Raw genomic sequence first — 24,324 nt, 5'->3', positions numbered from 1 at the left:
ATACTAAGGAGGATCAGAAGTACTGTGTTTTGGTGAGGAAAAGACTGCAAGGTGAAATCCTTAGTGTTACAGCAACTGAAAAGCTGTACAGCAAGTAGTTCGTTTTCCTATGTGCTCCTGTTTTCAGTCAGCTGTAGACCAGAGTTAGAACCCTGACCATCCAAAGGACAGTGCCCTGTTTCAGTGCAACAAGGTCCCAGGAACTTTGTGCAACAGTTTGATACTGTTTCTCCCCAATCTTCACCCAGCTCCAAACTCCCAAGATGATACTTTAAGAGGAGCTCAGCTCCTGTTTTCAAATTGAGTTGAAAGGGCTCCTGGTAAAGCATCACTTAAAGCTGAAACAAAGAAATAGCTCTGGACAAGAACCACTGCATTTTTAATTATCTTTTTTATAAAATGCTTGGGCAGGGAAGTTAAAGTTGCTGCTACAGACAATAAAAACAGGTATAAAACATATACATATTTACATATATTACTTGTAAGATGTAAAAATAAGTTATTTACAAATACAAACATTTTTTTTTCCTTTGATTGTTGGCACCAAATAAGCAGTGGAGGAAGGAAAAAGAAGATTCAGAGTACTTCCAAAAAGTTGATGCTGTCTTGAAAGGAGTTGCTCAAAGTTTAGCTTGAGCAAATGTATCTATCCTATGGAGCAAAAACATTTTGTATGGTACTTTACAAGCACTTTGCTACACAAACAGCAACCCTTCCCTTCCTATGTTGTTTTTAGGTTGGTTTTTTTACCAGCTTCAGCAAGCCTTTCTGTGAAAGCTGAGTAAGATTAGTCACATCACTTGAAAGTCAGTGAGTTTATTGAGCTCTTGTGTCCGGACACCTGCTTCACTTTAATCAGTGGGGACTGGTTGGATTGGTAAACATCACAAGAATAGAAGACAGACAGTGCAGCTTCTCTTTGATGTATTCTGGCAACTTATCATTTTCTCCATACCTAGAAAAGCAAATGAGCATAGAAACATTTACATACTGGAAATAATTATGTTGTCCTGAAATAAAATTACTTTAAAACTTGCCTGCAAGTTTTGACCAGTAAGTCAAGTGGATTTTATCTGGCCACATGAATTGGAGCTTGATGGCTTAAATCTAAGCCACTCTTTCCCTCGAGGTGTTTTCTTTATCTGCCTTAAACAAACAATACTTAAAGCTGCAACAACATCTGAACAGGCTGTGCATTACTGTCTCTGAGTGGCTCCACTAATATGAGAAGTGCCCAGTGTGGAAGATCAGGAAAGCTTCACCTGAGCACTTCAGACAAGTGCTGACATGCTAATGTACCAATGTCTTGGGGAAAAAGAAAAGTATTAAAACCTTACTTTTGGCCCCCTCCCTCTTTTTTAAATACTATACATGAACAGTGGCTGTCCTCTGGAGACCAAGGAGATGCATTCCCAGCTTTTCTTATTCATGCCAGAGTTCAGTCAAAGCTAGTGGTATTTCTCCTTATCAAACTTATAAGCTGATAGGCTGAGAAGTTTTGCTATCTACAAAGCAAACCAAAAAGCAGCTCTGAAGTTTACCTTATGTGTAACAGCCTTGCACTGACAAGAAATGGAATGATTTACATAGCAGTTAGAGGCTCACCTGGTTGTCTGCCCATCTGGAGATGTGTAGGTGATAGAAGAAACACCAGCCTGGGCTACCAGTTGGGACCCGTCGTTAAACTGAACCCACACTGCTCCACTGGTCAGCTAATGAGAGAAGTTGCATTATGGTTTGGGGACATAAACCACAAGATTACATACCTAGAATTCTTCTAGTAGTTGAAGCCTAAAGTTCAAGAATTGCTGAACTGACTTGGGTGTCTTGGTGAGTGTTTTAAGGATTAAGATTACATGTAGACTGCTGTGAAGTAGTCTCACGCAGTTGCATGAATCAGACTTCCTGAGGGTTCAGATACTCAAGCTTTAAATCATCCTTTACAAGAGTTGAAATACCTTTAGTTTAACCACTTCTAAAGAAAAGTTAAATCCAAACATAAAAGAGCACATTTGCAATAGCTCACAGCTATATAAATTCTAAAGTGATACACATAAAAATACAAACAAAGCAAACTTTTCCTGTTGGGACAGGAAGCTTCCTTTATCTGCACTACAGAGAACCATTTTTTACATCTGAAGCTGGTTCCACAGAAAAGCAGAGGAAACATTTCTCTGTAAGGAAACAGCTTTTCCTGTTGTATAGCAGACTCATTCTTCTCATACAGATCTGGTACCTATCTGTTAAAAACACATTGTCATGACACCTTTGCATCTACATTAGTGAACAGACAGAAGTTTAACAGCTTCAGTTTTTCACTAGAGTGAAATTTAAGTGACAGAAAACACAGAAATGTGCAATAACCACCACGAGAACATTGTGATAACTGAAATACTGAACTACTGTTTTGGTTTCTTATGTAGTTCACCATGGTATTTATCCAAGACCCTTACAAGCAAGGACCTCCCTACATATCTATTTTTGGAATTAAACTGTAGCAGTGCACAGCTGAATGTACTCCTCAAATCAAGTTTGAAGTTGATGACTTAAAGATATATATCTCAAGTTTAACAGATAAAAAGAACAGCCTTCTCTCTTGAATCAGTATTCATTTCTCACCTGAGAAGCCCAGCCAACATTTTTCACAAAGACAGACTTCACAAGCTGGGCTGAATTTGGACTGCATTCTGTTTGGTGAACAGAGGAGCACGTAGGTTCAGCAGTGCCAGTCATAAAGGTAGACTTCTCATATGACACCACCTGAAACCCAGAAACACACAGTGTTAGCAGCTTTAGTATGAATCCAACTGACTATCTGCTATAGTGATCAGTTACCACCTGTTTTCATCTCTCCATATAAATAGCCAGATTTAGGCTATATGCCTCTTAAAGCGGTGCATGAAAACAATCCCACAGAGTTTTCAATGTGTCTCAGCATTATGGCAGGTTTTTCTACCACTTCCCTGTACTGACAAAGGAGTCACTGTCCCTGAGCAGAATTTTTCCACTTAAACCCTGATTTTCCTTGTTTGACTGTCAAAAAACCCTGTCCTGTCTTCAGGAAAAATGTTTAGCACAAGTTAGCTGACAGAACAGCCCTCATTCAGATGACCACTTGGCCAATACTTACAAAAATAGGAACATGGCCATTAACTGGAAACTAGAATACTGAACATTAATAGCAGAGTTCTCCAGCACATACAGAGGTTGGTTGAGAGAGACAGAAGTGATGAATCAAGAGAGGATCAAATATTGGAGGCCTTCAGGACAACACTACTACTGCCCAGGAAGAACACGTCTGCTTCTGTAGAAGTTTTACTACTCAGATACCTCCTCCCAGAGTCACAGAGATGACAGATGAGGTGGTGTGCTGAGCAGTAAGTAAGAGTCAGGGTTCAGTGAAAAGATGCAAGTCAGAGGATGCTTCTGAAATAGGAGAGCTTGGTGAGGAAAGATTTCAGGATCCAGAAAATTACAGGAACCTGAAAGAGACAACAAGCTGTACCTCAGGATACACAGATACAGTACAATTATAAAGAAGCTGACAGAGTCAAGAGTAACATGGAAAGACACCAGCTATTCTCGTATGTTAGACACACAAACTTCAGAAGACAAAGCAATAAGTGAAAGTCTTAAAGACTGAAGCGGAAGAGTTTGTTGTATGGCAAACAAAGAATGAGTTTGAATGCTGAGTCCTCAAGGTATGATGCTAGTACTGAAGCAGCCAGGAATTTTTGTAGCCAGGTTCATTTCAGTCAAGGGAAAACAGGCAGGCTCTGCACCAGTCAGATGTGCTGCACAGTCAAACCCGGAGATGCAGGCCCACACAGGTTTAACAAAATGGAGACAAGCCAAACTCATTGTGCCAAAACCCCAGCAAGATCCAGTCAGCTGGGGCAGTTGTAGCAGGGCTGTGACACAGCAATGAAAGCTCAGTGGGTTGTTTAAATCAACTGCCTGAAATTGCACAAAGCCTTTTATTCTATACACATATATATACTTTTTTATACACCCTATTACTTGATTATTTCAGGAAAACATCCTTCAGTGCCCATATCTATTCTGACTGCCACTGGATACACAGGCCTGAAGAACCATCAGAGCTCTCCAAAACACACTGAAGACACCCTAAGCCATTTTAAACTATGTTCCCAACAGGTATTTGGAGTGAAAGTTGTAGAGGATTTTGATTTTTTTTACATGGTCTTAAATCCAAATATGAAAGATTAATTTAAATCAGATCTAACATTACTTGTCAACATGCTCACAGATGGCTGACAAAAGCTGAAATCCACACAAATGTTGTTCCATTAGTTAAAAAAACCTCAGCACTATTTGAATTCCTTCTGGAGAGCAGTCTCCACTGTCTGTTCTTGGGTACTTACAGAGGGAGCACAGTTTGGAGTTTGAACTGGAGCAGAACTGGTGGCTGTATTCCTATCCAGTGGCATAACTTCTTTTGTACAGCTCGTATTTTCCATCAGTAGAGGGGCTACAGCCTGTGGCGATTCAGTATTGCCAGGTTTTCTGGAAAAATAATGGGACAAGTTGGGAAAAGGTCTGTCCAAAAGGGACTAAAGAAACGAGACAGGCACAGCTGCTCCTTCAGTTGCCAATGGGCCGCACAAAGCACATGATGGCACCAGTGGTCAGTAGAATTGCTTCAAAGGTGCTAATTGTTGGCCCGTTTAGACTAACCCCACACGCTTGTGTTTGCCCTAGTACCACAGGTGGCTTTGCAGGTCCAAAATCAGGTGTTCGTACATTCTGCAAAGGTAATATTTATCTTGCTGATGACTATGAGCCTCTGCTAAGCAACCCTGGCTTCTGCACACACTGGCTGCAGAAGGCTGCTTAGTGGGAATGGTCAAATGCATCAGTGTTTTCAAGTAAAAGAGAATACCTTCCAACAATTATTGGAAAGAACGGAACACCTTCACTCCTTTCTTCTTCTTTCAAAACAGCAGATTCCAGTGCAAGGCATATACGGTGTCCCTGAAATCAGAAGAGGGTTGTTACATATTTGGCTGGCAAGAGTAGTGCTGCTTGATACATGTTAAATGTGGCAGCTGAGCCTGCACAAGAAAATGCTTTTTTCAGTGGTAGTGAACCTCTGTAATAGCTGCACCCACATATCATGAAGGAGATTCAATAGGCTTTACTACAGCAAAACTCTCTAACTTCAGCACATCTGGAGCTATGCTCCAGATAATCACATCTGCTCTTAGTTCCCCATCTAGCACTGATGAAAGAGAAGGCATCCAAATTCTCCTCCAGAAAACAAGAGAACATAAACAAGAGTGAAGAGGGAATTTGTACCATATATTTACTATTTCCTAGATCACAGACAATGATGCCTCTTCACTGTGAGGCATCATTACTGTTACCTCACAGCTGACATTGGCTCCTCCAAAACCACTTTATCATTCCTTCTTAACATAATGAAAAAATGAAAAGCAGCATTGGAAGCACATTTGTGAAAGAGAAACTGACTTTTCAGAGTTTGTTTCTGAATGGAGAGGTTTTCTTTAGAATAGTTTACCTCATTTGCATGATCCATATAAACTTGCATTTCCTTCTTCAACCCTGCTTCGCTTTCTCCTTTCAAAGTGAAGGATTTCCCTGATTTCTCAATCACCCGAGTTACACCAGCTGTCTTGTGTATCTTTGCTCCTGTGAAAGGGTACAAACACCTAGTGTGAATGGTGTAACATGGCAACATCTATGAAATGCATGCTTCTGCCATTACATTCTACCCTGAAGTGTATCTCACTGACCTTCACACAAGAACCAAACGACTACTGCATGAGCTCTGTGTCTTGCAGAAATAAAAAGCCACTAAAATTGGGACTGTGGCATTAACAGAGTGCCTTCTATGGCCAAAGATTACTACTTAAATGGGCTGGAAAATACATTTATTACTTATTCTAAGAACATTCTAAATATTCACCTGAGAGAAAATTAACCTCTCTAACAATATTGTCATAGAGTTGCTAAGTAAGGCTTAGAGCAGGTTTTAACCATGATGCCTATTGTTTCAATAGCAGTTCAGCACTGAGTCACAGAGCTGTTCAGTCTTCTTTCGTGTCATGAATTCTCTTGGGGTATACCTATGCACGTGGCAAACCAAACTAGCTGAGAGCAGCCTACAGTGAGAAAATAATCACTAGTGCAGTCCATCTTATGAAGGGCAGAGTTAAAAAAGGCAGCCAGGTGTTTTCTCCAGCAAGTGTTCTACTTGGAGTAGGGACACACCTTTCACCAAATACACGGAGCTCATGAATCAAACCGAGGCATATTTTATCTAGCACTTAAACATGTACTTCATGAATAAGACACCAGTAAGGAACTAATGAATCAAACTCATCTGCACATGCTAGAGTAAAGGCAGAGTGGCAGAAACTTAAACAAGGAAAAGTCTCTGGTGTTTTCCTCACCCTTACATGTTCATTATTTAGTGTTTGGCAGTATTGCAGTGCAGTTTTAAGAAGAATTATTCACATCACCACCACAACAAATACATACCATCATAAAAACAAATCTCAACATCTGCAGTGGGTGAATTCTCCATCAACATGCACTTGGCATATCTTGTGTAGAACGTGACTTTGGGGGTTTTTGTTCTTACCAACTGCACAAACTTGGCTGCATACTGGTATTTTTTCCAGTACTTCTCTAAGAGAGAAAATGTTAAAAACTTCTATCAAAAAAATCATCAGATGAAACACTGAGCACCAGCCTGGAGAAAAGTAATTGAAAATGTGCATGTGATAGCTGAAGGATGTGAGTAATGCTTGAGTACTTTACACAGATCTGTTCAAACTGACTTATTGCCACCAATTCTTAAAAAAGTCTGCATCCTCAATAGCTTCAGGTAGCATAGTTCTGAATCTCAACAACCTAAGTGCTGCATGTACCATTTAAATAGGTATCAGTCTAGCTGGCTTCAGGTAAAACCCATATTTCATCTCTAATTAGTAGAGAAGTCTGCTTGTCTCTTAAGAGCTTACAGTTAGCTTGCATTTTTCTTCAGCTCTCTACATAAAATACTCCAATGTATTTTTTCCCCTTCCTCCCCAAGTTATGAGTATCAGAAACACAAAGTAAAGCTGTTGGTTTAAAAGCAACTTGGAGAATATTTCTTCTAATTATATTTAAAGAGCTTCCAGTATGAATGAGAAGAAGGTGGCTTCAACTTAAGTACACTACAAGAGAAACCCTTTTTACAGTAACCTCCATACAAAAGTAAAACCTGAGGGTTTGCACTGTCTGGTGAAGTTTCAAAATAGTCTCCAGTTAGAGCCAGTTTAACTCTTATTCTGAAAGGAGTTTTATCTTCACAATTATCTGAAAAACTAAGGGCTGAAAGTCAAAAAGTCTCAAACAAGATTCCCTTAAAAACCACATCCATTACAACATTTCTAATAAGTTTCAGATTACCTGGCAAGTTGTCGAAGTTATACATACAGATGTCTTCAGGAGGAGCAGGAGGTGTGTCATCAAGAAGGAAACCTCTTCCTTCATTTGGATGATAAACTGCAATCTACAGAAAAGGAAAAACATTACAGCTGCAACTTACTACAATGTTCCCCAATAGACATGGAAATAAGTCACAGTTTAATTAATTACCATCATTTACTCTGAACACTACTCCTCTAATTGTTTAACAGCAGCAGTCTTTCCAGCAATACTTCATGTACTGCAAAAATCAAGTCCAATTTTCCTCTGAAATAACTGTTTGCTACCTACCTATATTTCTGTGGCTTTACTGTGGGGGAAAGAAAGGAGTTTACAGTTGTGCATATGTAAACACAGCATTTCTAAACAAATAATCACTTCAATGAAAATTAAAACCCAAAAAAAATCCCACAACACCACAACTCTGAAGGAACAGAGTACTCTAAGCCCTTTATACAACACTGAAGAAAGTGAAAACATACTCACCACATTCCCATCACAAGATATTCTGAGAACTTCTTTCACAAGTTCTTGTGAATGGTGATCTTTTAGGAACTCCATACACACTTCTCCAGTATCTAGAATGCTCACCTAAAGAGAAGATATAATTTCTTTCCACAAATGCTTTAAGAAAATGGTTTTCTTCTTCCTCAAATGCACTGCAAACTTATTAATGCTTCTCACAGTAACGCTTGCTGTTCCTGCTATTAAAACAGAACACTGCTTCAATGTGACTGAGGGTTATAAGACTGGTCAGTGAGGGAGTGGCTGCTTAAGTGACAAACAAAACCAAGGGGGGGTGGGGGAAGAAATTATGGGAAGGGGGGTGGGGTGGGGTGAAACACTATAGGAGGAGTGAGGCTGTAAGAAACTGAACAGAAGGCAAAGGTGTGATACCAGGAACAAACCAACCAGAAAACTGTATGTGACCAGTAAGGATTAGTGGAATTGGTTTTGCTTTGCTTTCACATCCATGAGACAGGGAAAAAGCAGCACTATAGGAAAAAAAGTTCAAGGTTTTTTCCTTGAGAATCACACTATTTTAATTTCTGATTCAGTTATTTCACCTGTGAAAGCACTGATGTACTTGACAGTTAAAATGTTAACGCTGAAAACTTAAGCACAACTGTACAGCTAAGCAGCAGTGTTGGAACTGTAGGATCTGTGTTCAATACTTGTGATGTCCACCTACAGTTTCTTTGCTCATAAGCTAAAAGCAATGCCCTGTCACCATTTCCAGGATTTGACTGCAAGGTTCCAGTATGCCACATCCAAAAACCAAAATGCAATTTACTAACATAAGTTAATATAGATTAAAGTGTTATAAAAGAAAACAAGCCCCAAAGTTGCTTCCAGGTGACCAGGTGATTTTGAAGCTATTGACACTGTGTTTGTTTCCATTTGAAGAACAGATACATACCACTGCATTTTTTGTTTTCTGCCTGATGGGTTTCAGCCTGTGAGCGTTGAGAGGCGATACCATACTTCGCAGTGTAGGTTTGTGATGTGCCTGAGGTTCTTTGCTCCACGTTTGGTTTTGTTCTGAAGTTGGCCAAAGGCCACAGGAAGAAGCCGGCTGAATTGTCTCAGATTTGCAGAGAACTCCAGGGAGGTATTTCTTTGGATTTCTCTCATTTAAAGCATGTGGATAGTCGACAGATGCATCATGACTCCTCATATCTTTTAAGGTGTTCCATGCATTTCTTGATGCATCTTGTTGCACATCCAGATGATACCGAAAACCTCCATGTGCATTGCTGTTGCCTGTTAGGTCTGCAGGTGGTCTCAGTGGAACTGAAAGCATCATAAAGGTACGTTGCAGAGTCAAAGTGTTACAGTCAGAAGAAAAAACATGTTACTGTATTTTTCAAAGCTTTTCCAAGTGTCATCTTAGAAAGCTTGAGTAGGGAATAGGATTTCTTTAGTCCTCAGTCCAAATCATTAGGCTACAGCTTTAGTACCAATCAATACTAGTGATTAACAAAATCCCAGTGCTACTTACTAGGTTACTAGGTTTCAGCCTACAGTCCTAAGATATCTCAAATAATTTTGCAGAACTGTTTAAACACAAACCACTAAGATTTCACATAGATAAACAAGAACTGGTTCACAGGAATATTTTACTTGTTGATAGTTTACTTGCCATTCAGACAACCAGTAATACCAAATTTTAAGTTTCAGCTTAACTAGTGTTTTAGCACCAGCCAGAATTTTAGTACTGGAGCTGTTAAATGCACACTTCAAAACCTGTTTTATTTCCAGTCACTTGTTACAGGACAAACCCCTATTTTGATATTTAAACTTCCTATAAGTTCTTCCCCAGTTTTAAACCCTTGCCTTACCCACCTGAGTATTTAATTCCTCCTGACATATTGCAGAACAGTTGAGATCAAAAATTCAGTAGGATTATTCAGACCATATGTCATATGATGACAGTTTCCCATAGACAGGGAGAGTCCAGTAATATCAAACCAAAAAGGCCAGAATGGATTTGTGATTTGGTTTTATGATTAAATTACATTATTTGTAAATGTTGTAACATGATGCATGACCAAGAACCTCCTCCCCTTCTGGGTTTTTTTGTCCTTTCCTCCACCTCCCCTTCTGCAGCCTCATTATCTTTCTCATTCACCAAGGTCCCCATTTTTCCTCTTAGGGTCTGTTTGTGCAATTTGCAGCACTTTTGAATCACCCACCAATCTTTTGTCCCATTACTTGTGTCAGGTTACAACTGAAAAAACATGACAGGTTCTAGAGTTCTGTATTCCCTCTTTTTTCCTATGCTAGAAGGTGGTGGTAACCACATAATCTTTAAATTCAGCAAACAATTTCTTCACACTTATGAAGGTAGTCACATACCAACCCCATAGCTTAAGAGGAACAACAAATACAAAACCTTATGAAATTAATTCCTGACTCAGGACACTAAGATGTTACAGCTTACTCCAGAAGAGAAAACAAAGCAATGTTTTCAATGGGTATTTCTTGCTTAAGAATGATTCTACAGGTTAGTGATACTGGAAACAACTTTGCCTCTCTCAATATCTGTGTCAATTTTTGGCAGTGACAAGTCAGTTCAGGGTCTCCCATGCTTTTCATTCAGGAAAAAAGTCTGCCTGCAGTAGCCTTTGTTAACATCCAGTTGCTGTCATTTCAGATGCCAGCATTAAACTCTGGTAGCACAGTTCCTTGGCCATACAGATACCCCTTCTGTCACAAGTTTGAAGGAGTTAAATCATAGAAAATCTCACAGAAACTCATACAAGGCATTACTCCAACTTGAGTGCAAAAATACACAACAGATAAATAACACACCATTTGCTTGCATGCTTCCAAGCCACTGTTGCATTGTTTCAGCTTGGGATTTCTGCTCCAGCAAACCAAGCTGGGGCTTCATTGGGCAGAGATAATTTGACCTGCAAAATAAAAGGTACACATGTAATTGAGATCACAGCAAAGACATTAGCACCACAAAAATTGCACTGTTGCAGATGCAGAAACACTTCTAGATTTAAGAAATGCAGGTAGCATATTGCAGCTCTAGACAGCATAGAACATGCTTCTCTTTTATGGGGAATGTTGACAGAATGGTTTGGGTTGGAAGGGACCCTAAAGATCATCTAGTTTCAACCCCACTGTCATGGGCAGGGACATCCACTAAACCAGGTTGCTTAAGGCCTCATCCAACCCATCCTTGAATACCTTCAGGGAAGGAGCAATGTTCATTGGCTAAAGCATTAAAAAAGCCTAAACAAATAAACAGTTTCCAAATGGAGTGAAAAGTTATTAATAATTCTAGCACAAACTTAACCCTGTTGGCACTCACTAGTAGACTCTTGGAACTGACAAACATAGAGCCCAGCGGCTCTTTGCAGTGGGAGGAAATGCGCAGTGCAAGGAAATGTTCTTAATTCCCAGTATAGGAAACGACCTTAGCTGCTAATCACACCCTGAATACCTTCCACCCTAGTCTGGCTCTTCTCCAAGGCTCCCTACTACAAATTCTACAGGAAAAGAAACACTCAACTTACTGCACATGGAAAAAAGTCAGTAACAGAGCATTACCAGGACAAGGAAAAGCTATGATCTAGCCAGCTGATGTGCCACACCTATGGTCTTAAAGCCAGGGACAGTGGGGAGGTAAAGCTTTGCACAGCAACAGCATCAGCTATCACCCTTTCCTATTGGGCACTCAAGCTGCAAGTACAGAACCTTTGGGCACTTAATGCAGTGTAGAAGAAAAACATGCACTTCATGTGTAAGACAGCTCTAGATTTATTATTTTATTAATAAAAGTGATTCTTACTGTGGCTGGTCTCTTACAGGTGGAGATATTTGTCCTTCAAAAGAACCAGAACTACTAGAAGCCTTCCCCTTAAAAATTTCTCCTATGTCAGTATAGCTGTTGGCAGGTGAAAAGCATTCTACGTTCTCCCTTGTTCCCACTTTGGGCTTGGAAAGCAGTTCCATGGAGTGAGATCTCTCAACACTGCTGGATACACCTTGAGCCTGGCTGTGGGATGTGCCAGACCTGTCTGACGAGTGGGCTCGTCGGAGGTAGCGCGAATGCGGTCTCTCTTCGGCAAGCTGCACGGTTCTTCCCCGGCCAGTTAGACCAGCTTCTTTTCCCTGCAATCCCCACTGATGGAAAGAACCACTTCCATCTACTGATGAAGTACTACTGGAATTCTTGCTTTTTGGGAAAAAAGTGATTTTATTTGGAAGTGGCTGTCCAACTAACAGCCTCTTCTTTTCCTTCAAGCAACCACTGGTACTGATGCTGGAAGAGCCTGTGAAGGTAGTAGAAATCGTAGCATTTCCACTGTCCATGGAATCTTCCGAAGTTCCAGATTCTTTACTCCGTGCAGAGCTACACCTGGACATAAAAGGATGATCCAACACTGAGGAAAGACTCAAACGATCAGCTGGATTTTTGCGAAGCAGTCTGTGTATAAGGTCCTGTGCCTCTCTTGATAAAAAGGCTGGCATCTCATAGTCCGCTAACACCACTTTATTCAGCGTGTTCTTGACTGTGTCGGTGTCGAAAGGTGGCTTTCCAATAAGAAGAGTGTAAAACATACAGCCCAAAGACCACACATCAGATTCAAGTCCATGCGGACTCCTCGTGGCTATCTCTGGAGAAATGTAATTTGGAGTTCCACACATGGTGTAATGCTTTTCATGAGGCATTTTCAGCTGAGTTGCCAGTCCAAAGTCAGCAATCTTGACATTCATATTACTGGTGAGTAAGATATTAGAGAGGGTGAGGTCCCGGTGCAGTATTCCATGAGAATGAAGATACAGCATACCTGTGATAATCTGATGCAAGAAGTGTCGGGCTGTCAAAACAAAAACCCAGATGTTTTAGTCATAGAAAATTAAATCTAAGCTGTGAAAACAACCTCTTGAAGTCTATTACTGGTCTTGCCTTTTATTTTTTTAAAGAAGGATGTTTAAGCATCATGCTAATGAGACTGGAATTAGCTTTCTGCTTTAAGCAATATGGCATGACTAAGTTCTGAGACAGTTCATTAAAAAGTGTTCTCTAATGAAGTAATCAGAATTGTGGAATCGTTGAGGCTGGAACAGACCTTCAGGATCAAGTCCAACCATAACCCAACTACCACGGCCAGTCTTGACCTATACTTCAACACAATTATATGTACAAAGGTAGCTACTACCTTCAATATACTTCTATTTTCCAAGTCCATTCTCTAGGGTATTTTTAAAACCTTAAATAGCACAACTACTGTTTCTGTTTGTTTATTGTTTATACCATTTTGCTGAAGTTTCAGGTAAATTCGTATAACAATAACTAATTTCTAGGTTATCACTTACCACAAGACTTTAAACTACAGAACTGGTTCAGAGATGGCAGTTTTAAATACCCTTTCACTAGAGTTAAGTATTTATTGCATAAGGCAGAACATTAATGCAAAGAGATCTACATGGAAAAAAACTCTCACCTTCGTCTTCTGAAAAAGGCTTCTTTCGGTTCTTTATGTATCTGCTCATTTCACCATTGTGACACATCTCAAGTATCAAGTACACATAGTTGCTGTCTTCAAAATAGTTATAAAGCTAGAATATCAAATGGAAGAATTAGAATACATTTTGTAGGCTATACAGCAAGGCCCCCACACAGTCCTCTGGACAAAACCATGATCCTTACCTCAAGTATAGACGGATGCTTTAGCTGACAATGTATTTTCACCTCATTCTGAACCCTCTGTACCATTCCAACTTTGTGCATGGCTTTTTTGTCTATCTGTAAGTCGATCACACAATAGTTTTCAAGCATTGCAACACTAATTACATACATATTTTAAGTGAATTTGACATGTCAGACATTCAAAGCACGTTTGCCTGGAAACCTGTAAATCTATGCAAGCTTTCACGTAGTTTAACCTACTATATGCTTTAAACCACCAAGTAAGTGGCGGGACACACAACTGCCTAAAAGCAGACAAGTTTAACCTTTTCAATCCCAACATTAATTAGGACAATTTCTGAAACACTGAAGCAGAGAAATCTAATTCTGATTTGCCAGGCAGAAATGCCAAATATAGTTAATACTAAAAAGGTGGCTAAATAAAAGTGGCAAAACAGTTGTGACATATGAGTTTCCTTCACAGGGAGCATCCTGACAGGGAGGGGCAATTTTACAAGGCATTGTTGACAGGATCTCTCCAACCTCATGGATTCTAGATGAAATTTTTGTGATCATGTGAATTTTAATTAGAGGCATAACTGTGCACGTTGATGTTGAATATTTGAGCTTAAATTCTTCTAATAGCACTGTAGGCATTTTTATTAATTACCAATGCAGTTTATTTGGTTGTACTGCATCTTTCAGGATCAAATCCTAATCTAATTATCAGTCACACCGAAACAAGCAATGCAGGCATGAATACCCAACCACATAACTTCAACCTGTTGCACCTTCCCCTTGTCCAATCCATGCTCAGAAGACCGAGACTTCCTTGGCTGGCCGCCTTACCATTTTGATAGCCACTTCCAGACCGGTTTTCAGGGACACTGCTCTGTAGACTCCTGCGAAGGAACCCTTCCCCAGGAGGTTCCCCACCTTGAAATCCTGCAATACCAACAAGTCATCGCCGTGAACCCCAGTTCAGGCTTTGAAGTCCCTCTCCCGACGCGGAGTCCTCCCCACCGAGAGATGGGAGTGTCCCACACCCTCGATGCTGAGGCAATGGTTCAGGTGTTCCCAGGCGGTACCTGGACGGAGCTCTCCAAGGCGCGACGGCGCAGCATCCCCCCCAGCATGGACATCGTCCTCCTCGAGAGGAGGCCAGTTTACACTGACGCTGGTGCTGCCCGGGGCGACGCGGCGCGGCCACCTTCCCGCCGTTTCTCCCGCCGTCTCTCCCGAGGGACGCGAGACACCCGCCCCTGACTCTCGCTGCTATGGCATCGGCTGGGAAGCGGCCGCCGCCCGCGCTACAAGCAGAGAGCCCGGGGCTTTCCATAGCCCGGCTCAGTGGCATCTCCGCGGGGCCCCACACGGGTCGGCTGCAGCTCACATGCAAGCGTGGGGAACACAAACCGCGGCGGGGGCTGAGCTCTCCGCGCAATGTGCGCACCGAGAGAGCTACGGCTCCACGCCGGGTGTCACCGGCCGGGATGCCCCGCCCGGGCCAGATTCCCTCGCTTTAGATAGGTAAACATGGCTTCACGCTTCGGCTTGGGAGGAGATGGGGCGGGAGGATGCTTGGCACGGTTAGCTGAGCCCTTGCATCCGCTCTGGTGGAGCGGACAGGGAGACGCCGCCGGGCTCACCCCGCCACAATCTGCCGGGCCGCGACGATGTGAACCACCTCACCGCCTCGCCGGCAACCTCCCACAAACAAGTGGCCCGGCAAAGATGAGCCCCCAGTCTGGCCTCTCCCCGCCCTCAGCAAATGGCGGGGCGGCCCCAGCCAGGCCCGCGAGTTGAGGGAGGGGACTGGGCTCCGCACCTCAATTTTCTCGCCGATGCAGGTCGCCATGGCGGCGGCGGCTCTCCCCGGATCCTCCTATGGATTCTCCTCAGGACTTCGGCCGTAGTTTCCCATCACGGCGCCCTCCGCCGCCCGCCTCGGCCCAGGCCCGTCCACTCCCGGGCCCGGCGGCCGCTCCCCTCCCCCTGCACCTCCATTTTGAAAAATCGCGCCGTTACCTCCCGGCCCCGCCCCAGGTCGAGGCTGCGTGTGACGCAATCGCGTCACGCCGAGGCGACCGTGGCACTGCTGGTCGGGCGGGCTGGTAATGCGCAGGCGCAGGGCGATGCGGGTCCGTTTCCTTGGCAGCCGTTAGGGCGCCTGTGTCGTGGTGGGGATGGCGGCGGCGGCCCGGGACTTCACCTCGGCCCGGGACGCGAGAAGTCACCTGTTCCTACGGCCCTGCGCTTTTCCAGGTATCTCTCCTCAGTGCGGGAGAGCCTCTATGCAGCCTGTGGCCTAAGGAGGCTGGGCTCATAGGCGTTGCCATGCTCACCCGTCCTCAGTCCTGGAGCAGGTTTACCGAGCTGGAAGGCTCAGGTCCTGGTTGATGACAAATTAACGTGAAATCTCCTGCCCTTGAGTGGGTATCTTCCATCACACTCAGTAGAGAGTATTTTTAAATAGATGGGATTAATCCCGGGCTGAACTCACGAAGTTTAGGGGCTTCCCTTTGGCTTGCTGGCTTACGTATGAAGTGCAAAGTGCAGACCTCCCCTCTTTCTGACAGTGCCTAGTAGTGGGGGCGCAGGGTGTTTGTGCTGCTGTATAGGCTGGAAACGGCCATGGGCTTATTTGCGAGATTGGCAGTGTGTCCTGGGCTGAGTGCTTAGACTTTCCCTATAGAGGACCCGAGGTGAGCAACGGTTGCCTTTGCCTGACATCCTGAGGAACCTGCAGTTGAGTTGAACAGGAAACTGCCCAGCGCTGGCTGAGAGGAAGAGCTCTCAACTGGGGTTTGTCCCCAGTCCCCTTCTCGCAGGTGATTAGTTCACTGAGGAAGAAGGTGCAAATGGAAGTTTTAAATCCTCAGTGCCCAGTCTTTTCTCAAGGGTACATTGCTGTATATTTTCTTCAAATAATTGAAAAAATGTTTAGGCCAGTAAGGTTTTTCTCATTCGATAGTGGCACTGTGTGTAGTAGACTACTGGAGCACATGCTGAGCAACTGTAAAGCCTGGATTTGATTCGCTTTTCTGCTTGAGGAATCTGTAGGAGGGTCCTCTAATTTTGGGGCTGTGGTGTCAAACTAAGTCCCGTACTGGGAGATTAGCATGGCTTCAGCACAGTGCAAGATGGTAACTAATTTTATCACTGAGTGTAGTAGGAAGCACTGAGCTGAGAGGGGTGATTCCTTGGGTCTGATACCTTAGATTCTTTCTATACTGTTTCGTATGAAATAGAGAAGCTTTTGAATGCAGACATATGAATGTTTATTAGGGCCAAGAGGAAGTAATTTTTATACTGAAACACCACTAAAATGCTGTAATTGAAAGGGCTTTTAATGGAAGCAGTAGTGTTTCTGGGAACTGATTATGGTTTGTGATCACCTCGTATTTCTCCTATAAAATGTGGCCATGGTATTTTGACCAGCATATAAAAAGGTGCATGGGGCATGCTCTTTCTTAGCAGATCTGCCAGTTTCTTACTAGTAGCAAGTATGTGTATGCTCTGAAAGATGGTTGCAGTCGATTGGAACGGAAGGGGGAGCTGTCAGCACAGCAGGCAGCACAGCTCTCTGCAAACCCATACATTTTCCAACCAGAAGGGACCCCCACTGTTTGCTCTTAACAAGAGTTAATGACATGTTCTTTTCTCACTGCAATCGGAAGAAGGATATTGGCACGGTGAAACATGTGCAGTAAGAACTCTTTCTGAGACAGTCTTTTCTGTTAAGGGACTGGGTCAGCACTCGTATTGATTGTTCTTGGTCAATTTGTAATAAGCACTTTTTTTTTCTTTAAATACATATATATATATATAAAAATCTGTATTGTTGTTTGGGTTCACCTGAAAACTGTCAAATTTTGCATGGAGGTTGATTTGGTTTGCTTTGGTTTGTCTTGCTACCCAGACTAAGAACAGCATTATCAGTAGAATAGCCACGAACTGTAGGAGACCTCCTTTCACAGAAACATTTCACTCTACAATAGTGAGTGGAGCTCTGTTGAAACTGTTCCTGTAACTGTAGTTATTTATGTGGTGCAAAGTGTTGCAGAATAAGGCTAAAAATCTGCAGCTTTTCTGGTGTAATATAGAGATGGTCAAGCTGGCACCTTGCATTTAGTGGACATATGCTGGCTATTAACAGCATTCTAAGTATTGTTCTCTTACCCAAGAGAGGAGAAATGGTTTGGCGAATGACTCAGTTGGATCCTCCCTCATCCCTTAAAGAACTAGGAAGATGGCTGTGTTTTCAAACAAGGCAAAGTTTGATGAGTTCTTCCTTACTTAGCATTTAATTTTTTATGTTTGCATAACTGCTGTACTATGCAAGAATGCTAGAAATACCATGTTCAGGTCAGGTGGAGAGAAGAAGGAAAGGAAATAAACATAATGCATCCTTCACTCTTTTAAGACAATTAAGGTGTGGCCCTGGAAGGCATTGTAAAGATCCCTGTCTAGTTCTGCCTTGATGTGTTAACTTTATATCCTAAATAAATCATGTCTTAGGTTCACAAACATAGGCACAAGAGATTGCTGTGACCTGCCAGGGGGTGAGCTCATCGGCAGCATGCTTGTGCAGGGAGAGTATTTCAGCAGCACTGCAAGCTGTGGAAGCAAAGAAGGGCAAGCAAAGCATCAGGGCTTGTCCTACAAGTCTGCCTGTGTGTGTTTGCAACCTGATAAAGTAAATGCAGTTCTATGAGACTTCTTCAGTGGAAACCAAGCTCACCAACTGTTTGAAAGAGGAGCAACTTCTTTTTAAAACATGAGTGGAGTATTTCCTGGCCTAACACCACTGTAATCATATTTGGGTTTTGTATTTACCAAGACTGCCCTGTGAAGGAAGACCCTGTGCCAGTCAGTGTCTCAGTGATACCACACAGGCAGTTTTCTCCCATGTTCTTCATTCTGGATGGTAATGGTAGGAAAATTGGGCAGGGAAGGATTGATTTACTCGAAACATAAAATTGAATCAAATCCAGTTTATGTTTGCAAGGTTTGTGTTGTGTATTTTTTTATTCATTTATTTTATTCAAGGGAAAGTATGTGATCATGGAAGCCTGGGTGCCTCTCTTCCACTAGATAGAATTATGTGTTTCTACAAAGAGTATAACATTTTATGAAATGTAAATGTCTTTGTTTCTCTGCCCACCCCCACCAAAATGCTTTCAGAGTTAACCTTTCAGTAGGAGAACTGAGCTTTGCTGTTGAGGAATGGCTTGAATTGCAGGGACATGGTTCTATGGAACAGCTGTTTGAACAGAGTGTGTAGGCCAGACTCCATCTTGTTGTTTACTGCTCACGGCTTAGCTGGTGTGCTGATGCAGCAAGGTCACCACAGCCCTGTGACTGTGCTTGCAGTTTCTTATAAAATAGCACCATGTGAAACAGTTGCTTATAAGATAGTAGTATGTGATACAAAGTATATGTGAAACAAAGAACTACTGAGACAGGAGGTTGTGAAGTTGCACGTAACCACAAGTAGGCTGGATATTATAATGTAACCCTGGATGAATAGCCAATAGAATAATGACACTTGTGCATATTTAGCTGAGATGCTTTATAAGCCGTGCTTTCGAACAATAAAGTTGAAGCTTGATTACCAATCATATTGATTGTTTGTTCAATGCTTCCCGCACCGCGGCACTTTGCTTTCAGAGATGAGAAGGCTTGCTCTTGCTATTTAGAGACATTTGTCTCTAATTGAAAATTGAAAGGTGAATAGCAAAGTTTCTGTCAGTAACAATTCATTACTGTGTGCTTTTCTCAGTCTGGCATTTCAAAAGTTTGATCATTAATTTTGGAATGTACTTGCTGAATGTTTGCTCTTTACAGACATCTGCAGTCTTCACATCATGCTTTTTATGCTAATCATAGTAATGTAGTAATTGCAATAAGTACATCTTACAGATAAGCATGAAAAGGTCTTGTCACTTAGCTGCTGTATCTTAAAAGGCACCATGCCAAAATTTGTGAGAACAAAACCTCCCTATCTTGATTAAACTGAAGTTTGCAGCAAACCTCATTAAAAGTTTGGCTCTCACTGTGCTTGATGAGGAGCATATGACCTGTTTCTTATGGTTATTATCTATGCCTTCAGTGTCTGTCAATTTGTTGTTGTTGTTGTTAAGCTATAAACTGTCCAGAAAATTTAGCGTTCTCCTATGAGTCAGAAGATAATCTAAGAATAAACAGCAACCCAACCCAAAGGAAAAATTGCATGTTTGGCATCTGCAAGGGGCATTCCACCTCAGGCTTTACATGTGCTTATTTCAGCCTGTCAAAATGCCTAGAGAGGAACACTATAACATCAGTTTATTGCAAATGCATTTTATTCATTCTAAAGGTTTCAGTCTAGGATTTCTTTCATTTTACATCTTGAGCATTCCAATATCCAAGGCTAACGCTAGTTCCATGGTGGAATTTTAGCTGTTTGTCTTCAGCTTGGTAAACCTTTTCATCTTGTGTTTATCTTTTGACAGCTGAGTGGCTTGGTGCACTGCAGATGCGACTCTGCAGACACACACATGCTCACCCATGCACCGAAGCATATGCTCAGTCTGGTTTGGTGTCAGGATTCACCAGTCTGCTGTTTTTATCCTTGCCCAATGCCAGTGTTATTTCCGCCCCTCCAGATACACTGCCTAACATCTTAGTTTATTTAAGATCTCACTAGAGGTTTCCTTATTGAATATTCAATTGCCAGCAGTGGGTGTAACTGCCTGTGTTGACAGCTAGTTTTATTTGAAAACATAGACTGCTCCCTCAGGCACAATTCCTTTGTTAATGATGTTTCTAAGGTGTACAGAATTATGCAACAGCCATGAGAGTACCTACTGTCTTAGGTCATATTTTAATCCTTTTCCTAATTAGCATTTGTCCTTGTGCATGTTTTCAGAACTCAGATATGCTCTTACCTGCACACTGAGCTTACTGTAGGCAGGTGAAGTTTGCATCTGTTTCACAAAATGCAAGAAGTTACAGTAGAAAACAAGTGGATTTTGAATGGCACTTCAGTGTCTCTCTGTGGGAAGACAGGGTCATAGTAAACAATGCTTTTGATAATAAATGGAGCATTCATGTCTGAGCAGCCTTCTAAAGCTAAAAGATACATCTTGTGGAGTATAGATATTCTTTTAAGACATTATGGGTACAAAAGGAGTTAGTTTGCCTTTGTAGAATATACCCTTTATTTTGATTTTCTGCCAGGAGAGAATGAATGGATTCACCTTTCTCTTCTTTATGCTTCACACTGGCAGTAAAGTTAACTACATTGTAGGAGGAAACATATGTGCTGTCACATGCAGCATAGTATTATTAGGTGTATTTATTTGTACCATGAACATTTATGGTCACCCAGTGATCCATCAAGCTGTACTTTCTGTCACATGAAGTGTAGAAATTCGCTGAGTGAATACCTGATCTGAAGTGACCACTGATGTGTGCTTGGGAGCCAAAATGACCTGTGACATTCATGTAACTGCAGAGGCTGGCCTGGCTCTGACAGCATCACCTTCCCCCAAAATAAAAACAGCTTAGAAAAAAGAGAATAAGATTTATGTCAGTTTCAACAACAGAACTGATCACTAACTGAGTGAATGTGGTTATTTTACAGCATCTTGACTGAAAATAAATCTGAAGTGCCCACTAAACCCATGAAACTCCTCTGAAACAAACAGAGGACAGGGGTTTCCAAGGGCAGAAAATGTGGTAGACAATTGTCAACAGCTGTAGTTCCACTGAAACTTGAGAAGTTGTATTGCTTTGTACAAAGGTTCCCTTTGATTTCCAGGTTGGGTTTTAAAAGTTTCAAAGATTGAAGTTAGCTTTCTCCTGTGACCTTTCTAGCTCAGCAGTAAACAGCCTTACTCAGAGTCAATAGGAAGGAAAATAAGAATGGTAGTTTTCTCACTAGTAAAATTCAGGTTGAGGTTTTTTCCCTGGTTCTCCAATCTCAGGAGTACTTTGACCTAATGGTTTCCCATAAGTGCAGTTTCTCTCACAGCAACATGTGCCCAGTTTCAAGTGAAGCCCAGAGCTGTGCCTGTGTTTCAGGATTAATGAAGTGTGCTGAGCACTGTGCTGATGTGGCTGCGCTAGTACTTGAAATTGGCAGGGCTAGCAATGTGACTGAAGTTTGGAGGTACACAAAGCAGTGTGTAGGCTTAGCTTTGAAACTCATTTCTTAAACAAAAGCCTATGCTTACCTTTAATTAGTGAGTTCTTAGTTCTCCTCCCTATTCACTCCTGCCATTAAGAGACCAGACTGGTTTTCCTTGAGAACTTTCCATAGCCTGTTTATGGCCACAACGCTTTATTGCTTAAGGCTGAGAAACAGTGTTGCTGCAATGCAGTACAGTCCCCATTCTCCCTTTCAGTAGCCCAAGTTTTTGGTTTTCTTTTAACTTTCTCTGCTTCAGATGTGGCTGCTCAGGAGAATGACATTTCTCTCTTAAGCACACTCAGAGGAAATACGTGAATTTAGATGTCAGAATGTTTGAGTTGAGAGAGACTGGGAGTTGAACAACTGTCTTGAGACCTGTGTAATTTTTGATGCTTTGCCTCTCACAGGAAGGGGCTGTGATTTTCCTTTATTTGTTTATCTGATGCTGAGTTCTCCAGAGGGAATATCTGTTTCAGGCAGGAAAAAACCCTGCAGACTTACTCATCTTGTAACTGACCTGCCACTGCCACACTGATCAGGGAAAAAATACATGAAAAATAAACTTTTCTGACCTACCCTCCTTCCATGCTAGCGAAAAATCCATTTATTTCCGAGATTTTTCTTATTTAAATCCATATCTTCAAGAAGCAAGTTGAACTTGTCAGCCATGTGATGCAGTTTACTCATCTGTAAAACTGACAACATGTTTCATCCTTAGCTGAAGGGTGTGGGTGGAGAAGAGTTATTTGTAGTGTAAGTGAAAGAAAAAAAAATGCAAAGGATGATTTTCTGAAATACAAGTTATTAAATGTATTCTGGTTGGAGTAAAGCCCTTGCTAAGTCACAAGGCTTTGTTTCAGCAACTATAATACATTTTTATGGGCATTTCAACTTTGAACCCTCCTATCAAGTTACTGGCCCTGCAGCAATGCCCATAAGTCATAGTATCATAGTCTGTGCTATGGGAATGTTACATTGCTTATAGAAATGGTGTCAAAGCCAGCTGGATAGTCTGTTTGCTAATTGTGGTGGCCTGCAGTGCCAGCATGGGGTAATCAAGATGTTACTCAGTGGAATGTCACTGTTTATGCCAGTATAAGCTTCACACACACACCCTTCCCCCCCATATTGTGATGTTACTGTGTACATTATGTGGTATAGTTGAGTCCTGTCCCTGTATATATCAAGTGTGAGACTAGTCACTGATTTGCCACTGGAACCAGGTGACATCATGCCTATGCCATGCCTAGGTCATCGGTATGTTTTGCCAGCGTAGGTAATGCTCGGTTGAGAGCATCTGCTGTATTTGTGGTTGTATGGGACATGATACCAGTGGGTGCCATGTTCTTGAGCAGGGCATGAATCTCTGTGAAAATAGCTCCTATGCTGTCTTCTCTGGGAGTTGAGTGTTCCTCAGTCAGCCTCTCAGGGTGTTAGTCTTATGCTCTCAGCGTGACTTCCCCGCTCATGACTGTACTTTCTTGTTTGCAGCTGCCTTTACAGCTCTGTACAGCAGTGGGTATCAGTATGTGATAGCTGCTTTGACTGTGGAATAGTCTGGGTGTCTTTGCTGCAAAAGCAATTATTGTTAGTTGGGATTTGCAGTGTAATCGTGTTTTTCTTTTCTGCCCTGTTTGTTGAGCTTTGCAATAGTGATCAAGTGCCTTAACTGCATATTGCCATATCTTCTGAAAATTAAACAAGATTTCTATTCATTGAACTGCACAACAGTAAAGAATTGAGATTCTAGATGAGTTCAGAACCCAGCAGTGCTCAGTGGTCTGCATAAGCACATTGAGTGTTTTCCCTGCATAACTTTGTCTACACAGACTTACTAATATACCTGGCTTGTTCATAGTCAGGTTGGAGATGTGCAGCTGAGCTGGGGCCTGAGTTGCTGGCTCTTGCTGTTGACAGTAATAGCTAATGCCCCATCCCTTACAACAGTTGTAAAGTACTTTTAGCAAGAAAACATCTTTAAAAGGTTTTGATTGGGGTTGTGGGTTTTTTTTTGGTGTGAACCCACAAATGTGTTCCCACCATAACAGATTATCTCTTGAGATTACAAAGTCCATTCTCAAGTAAATCAAAACACATTCTTTAGGACATGTACACCTATTTTTGTCTTGATGCACTTAGGTGGACTAGGTAACTGCTCAAAACACTTTCCAGGTGCATTTTCTGTGGTTCCTGTGATTGTACAGTACCTAAGATCAGCTTCCATTAGATGACATTTTTGCAAGGCAGAGTAAATTCTGTGAGAAAGGGTGGTGGCAGTATTTGCACTGTTTCTTAAGAAGACCTAACATGGCCTGGGATGATATTTAAATTCATCACATTCTTCACAAACCTTGCTTACATCAATGAAAAGAACTCTTCACACCAAAGTGAAAATAGTGTCATCACAACACAGATGGAGGAGTTTCCAATCAGTGCAGATACTTTTGGGTTAGCACTTGATTTGTGTCCCCTTGTGGGTGATGTTCTGCCTTGTAAGTGATAGAGACTTAAAAGGAGGATAAGAGTTTTTGCTAGA

The 24,324-nt window shown here is 41.9% G+C and overlaps 1 protein-coding gene across 1 annotated transcript; it reads right to left on the bottom strand.

Annotated features, from left to right (window-relative positions):
• Positions 1–365: 365 nt before the first annotated feature.
• On the bottom strand, positions 366–15,599 carry PLK4 (polo like kinase 4). The gene is made up of 16 exons (XM_068167575.1): positions 15,438–15,599; positions 14,459–14,554; positions 13,631–13,726; positions 13,425–13,539; positions 11,765–12,797; positions 10,774–10,874; positions 8,879–9,252; positions 7,945–8,049; positions 7,441–7,543; positions 6,526–6,675; positions 5,543–5,673; positions 4,904–4,995; positions 4,386–4,527; positions 2,620–2,760; positions 1,606–1,712; positions 366–955 (listed from the first exon to the last, which is right to left on the bottom strand). The coding sequence occupies exons 1-16, from the start codon at positions 15,465–15,467 to the stop codon at positions 856–858; spliced, it is 2,916 nt and encodes a 971-aa protein (XP_068023676.1). The 5' UTR covers positions 15,468–15,599; the 3' UTR covers positions 366–855.
• Positions 15,600–24,324: the final 8,725 nt, after the last annotated feature.

This window comes from Melanerpes formicivorus, unplaced genomic scaffold (assembly GCF_026170545.1).
Source record: "Melanerpes formicivorus ecotype bairdi unplaced genomic scaffold, bMelFor1.0.p_v2 SCAF_120, whole genome shotgun sequence".
In the NCBI taxonomy this organism is placed as follows: domain Eukaryota; kingdom Metazoa; phylum Chordata; class Aves; order Piciformes; family Picidae; genus Melanerpes; species Melanerpes formicivorus.
This window is presented reverse-complemented; position numbering and strand designations above follow the sequence as displayed.